The sequence below is a fragment of the Perkinsus marinus genome (genome assembly GCF_000006405.1).
Source record: "Perkinsus marinus ATCC 50983 genomic scaffold scf_1104296966216, whole genome shotgun sequence".
NCBI lineage: Eukaryota > Perkinsozoa > Perkinsida > Perkinsidae > Perkinsus > Perkinsus marinus.
In genome coordinates this window covers 88035-91642 of record NW_003204008.1, presented here as the reverse complement: position 1 = coordinate 91642, position 3608 = coordinate 88035, and the positions used below count along the sequence as shown (strand labels likewise).

Here is a 3608-nt window from a genome sequence, read left to right as displayed (position 1 = left end):
ACAACAGCAAATATTCTCACGATGAGTAGTATAGGACTGAGTTGAAGAGTTAGAAGTGTAAAGGAACCAGCAAGAATTTCCATATCGTCACCAAAACATGTGGAGTTTCTGTTGCCGCACGGGTACAGTAGGTTCTCATCATCATTATCACCAACAACAACAAGCAGCGGCAGGCGTGGGTCTATACGGATCAAAGTCTGGGCAGAATCGTCCTGTAGGAAAATGTTAAGGAGGAGTGGTATGGCGGTTTTGAAATAGGGAGGGGACGCGCCTCGTGGACTACAAAGTGCGACGCAGTCGAGAAGTCACCAAGTGTATCAGTCGCCCTCTCCGGGGGTCAGCGTTCATAGTAGCGGAAGTCACGGTATTGGGAATAATATTTTGGGGGTACCGATGGATGCATTTCAGGGCAATATGGGCAACGCCAGGGTGGCATGGGAGCGTCCTCCATGCTTCAGCAAGTAATAGTAGTAGTGTTGGTTGGTTTAGCGGAGCGAAGCGATTTTTGAATGGTACTTTTTCGTTTTTTCAGGCTAGTGGTCAGGGACGAGTGCATATGCATATCGCGGCCCATCATAGGCGTCTGGGAGGGAATAATCGGGATAGGGTCTCACCGTTTAGTCAGCATGTGATCTATATGGCCTACTACTACTACTACTATCTGTGCTACAGTCCTCGTGCTCGAGTGACAGCTTCGACGATCCAGCGTTCGCTAGCGTCCCCTCGCATGAACTTAGTTATATGCCACCTGCGGGTTCCGAATGGTAGTAGTCTACCAATGGGTATGGGCGCATTGCCGTATAGGTGTCCATTGGTGAGCGGCACTAATACTCCTCTGCAACCATCAGCAGGGGTACCTGTATCGTCGTATGCTTATGCTCAGCAAGAACTAGGTGGGCTGATGGTGACACCTATCGTCGTGTCACCACTTGGTAGGTACTAGTAGGCGTCACCCTCTGGACCCGAGTCCTCTGAGATCGTCTTCAAATCCTAGTGATGTGAGCTCCCCGATTCAACACCAACAACAGCAGCATGGGAGCATGCCTTTCCCGACTGACGACGGCACTGATCTTGGTATCTACATACAGGAACAACTACAACATATAAGTGCTGATTCTGAATGACTAGTTGCATGGTGTGACGAGGTTCTGCACTTAGGTCCTGCTAGAGGTAACTCAGGAGTTGATGAATCACTCGGTGGTGGCCGACAGGGTAAGTGTCTGTTTGGAACTATTCGTCGAGATTTTGGTATGCAAAACTGATCATAATGGTCATGTAGGCAGTAGTAACCTCCTTGGTGGGCAAAGGACCGGGCGTCTGGGCAGCGACACACCGGTAGGACTGCAAGGAAAGGAGAATGGTGAAGGTAGAGTTCGGCAAGGTAAGGTAGGCAGTCGAGTTTTTTGTTTGTAGTACCCGAGCACCGATTGAGAGAGTGACTTCCATCATAATTCGATATCATGCATTGATCAGTGAAAATGGGCAACGACCTTTTCCGACCATTTGCGGGGGTTGTGTTGTCAGTAGTGGTGAACTATCGATTTTTGAGAGGAGTTCAAAATGGTTGGAAAGGCCTTGATTTATAGAGGATAGTAATGATGTTAGTTCGCAAGTCGCGGACATTACCGCAGTTGCGGCACTCTGGTGGTAATGCGAAAATATCACAGCCACGTTACCACGGAGGGTCAAAACGGAGTGAAATGAATAACAATATGTATACGATGTTGGAACAGCGCAGTTGTGCAAGTGGGATGTTGGAAAGCTCCTGTAGGGGTTATCCACGTTCAGAAGGATTCACTTGGTGCTAATCGTACTATCTGGGGGCTGTTGAAGAACTGATGATATCATCACATAGCAGACAACTCCTTTGACGACCCTTGCTCGCTAAGCTTACTGGTGCAGACTGTACACAATTGCAAACTACTGTTGTTGCGTGATTACAGTTCGTCCGAGATACGACATTTACTAGCATTATTTTGACAACGAAATTGAACTCACTGACATGTATAAAATTCTTAGGGTAAAACCGTCACATACTCCGGCGCTTCGGACCTCGGAAATTGGGAAGTGATTATTTCAGTAAATTTGTTCTGCCGCGAGGCTTGCGTTCCGACTAGTAACTTTTTTACACAACGTCGCAGTGGGAAGAGATTGTTGAAAACTCACATACATGCGGAAACGAAACGTTGGTTGCAAATACCAGCGCACTGCGCCACAACAAGCTTAGTATCGCGACTATCAATAACGCCATCGTCTCGAATGAGTGCAGTATCTATAATGGGAATAGTAAACCACATAAGGAGCCAATACTGACCTTTGAAGGCGTTAACGACATCTGGCCATTGAAAACGAAATGTGAAATCCAAGCAGCTCGCTGTGGGAGACTGTGGTAGGAGCATCTACAGGCGAGAGTCCAGGTATATGATTCGACAGCTTGTCTACTTTGTGTGCTTTAAAATGCTTGGCTCCAACTTCGAGAAACTCTTTATTTGTGACAATAGCAACTTTAGGAGTCTTGAATAAGTGCAGTTTGCGGTAGAACTCAGCACTTGCGCGGTCGTCTTCGTTGGTGACCTCTTTGGCGTGAACAACCACAAGGCAATTGTAGCGCAGTCGTGAGTTCTTCTTATTTAACACTTTCAGGAAGCGTACCTGATGATCCAAATCAATGGTTAGGTCTATACGTGAATAACAACAAGTTTATAATGACCTAGAGAATATCACTCGACAACAGCAACAACAACAGCAACAGCAGCAACAACAACGACAACAACAACAGCAACAGCAGCAACAACAACAACAACAACAACAACAACAACAACAGCAGCAGCAGCAGCAGCAACAACAACAAAAACAAAAACAACAACAACAACAACAACAACAAAAACAACAACAACAACAACAACAACCACAACAGCAACAATAACAACAACAACAACCACAACAGCAACAATAACAACAGCAACAACAACAAAAACAGAAAACCTCACACTCCGGGAGGGACTTCTAATACGAGTGATTCAATGAAATTATTTTCTGAAATTTACATACAATTTTCCAAAAATACAATGGAGTTTCACCCGTGATATGAAAACCACTGGTGAAAAATATATTTCACGTCTACTGCATACCGCAAAAATATCGGGTTTTTCACCGAGTATCACGCCACTTCACGTATAACGGGTATAACTTCCAATGTCGACCGTGAACAGGAAATAGAGCTGTTTATGGCATGATATAAACATGTTAATAGTAGACTTTATCAATAGGATATATCTCTCTTTATTAAATATATATAATAATTATCAGGTGTCACCCCTTTCCGGGCATCTTCAGCGGACAACTCGTCCTTGCAGCCAAACATAAAGGCGAGGTGACCACCACCGTCGACCAACTGCCCAAAACCAACGAGGAGAGACTAAAAAGGATGCGATGAGAAACACCAAGGAATTTTTCACCTCACTGTGCCGACACTGGGCATGAACTCTCTGAAACCGTCTTGGCAACCGCCAACCAGCATTTGATCGAGTAACTGATCACATGAATCAATATGATTCGCAGTATAGGGGGAAGAGGAATATGCATACGCTCAACTACATGTGTTGGTG

General features: G+C 45.4%; 2 protein-coding genes across 2 annotated transcripts in view; one reads left to right on the top strand and one right to left on the bottom strand.

Moving 5' to 3' along the window:
* The first annotated feature begins 332 nt into the window (after positions 1-332).
* Positions 333-1501, top strand: Pmar_PMAR024360 (hypothetical protein). The gene is made up of 9 exons (XM_002769275.1): positions 333-364; positions 409-461; positions 533-628; positions 673-764; positions 805-893; positions 937-1107; positions 1159-1212; positions 1280-1366; positions 1414-1501. Exons 2-9 carry the CDS (start codon positions 435-437, stop codon positions 1437-1439), a joined length of 642 nt encoding a protein of 213 aa, XP_002769321.1. The 5' UTR covers positions 333-364; positions 409-434; the 3' UTR covers positions 1440-1501.
* A 1219-nt stretch (positions 1502-2720) lies between these two features.
* The window catches only part of Pmar_PMAR024359 (hypothetical protein), a gene marked incomplete at both ends in the record, with an annotated part of 1565 nt that continues 677 nt past the window's right edge, over positions 2721-3608 (bottom strand). The window contains 3 exons of the mRNA XM_002769274.1: positions 2721-2985; positions 3345-3418; positions 3464-3532. Coding sequence (XP_002769320.1) covers positions 2721-2985; positions 3345-3418; positions 3464-3532 — 408 coding nt within the window. The remainder of the gene's footprint in view (positions 2986-3344; positions 3419-3463; positions 3533-3608) is intronic.

What these genes read in the sequence shown, in the direction of transcription:
- Pmar_PMAR024360 (XM_002769275.1), top strand. Translation starts at nt 435, where the DNA reads ATGGGAGCGTCCTCCATGCTTCAGCAA. An exon ending in CGTCCTCCATGCTTCAGCAA is followed by an intron (nt 462 to 532) that starts GTAATAGTAGTA and finishes TCGTTTTTTCAG; the next exon opens with GCTAGTGGTCAGGGACGAGT. An exon ending in AGGAAAGGAGAATGGTGAAG is followed by an intron (nt 1,367 to 1,413) that starts GTAGAGTTCGGC and finishes TTTTGTTTGTAG; the next exon opens with TACCCGAGCACCGATTGAGA.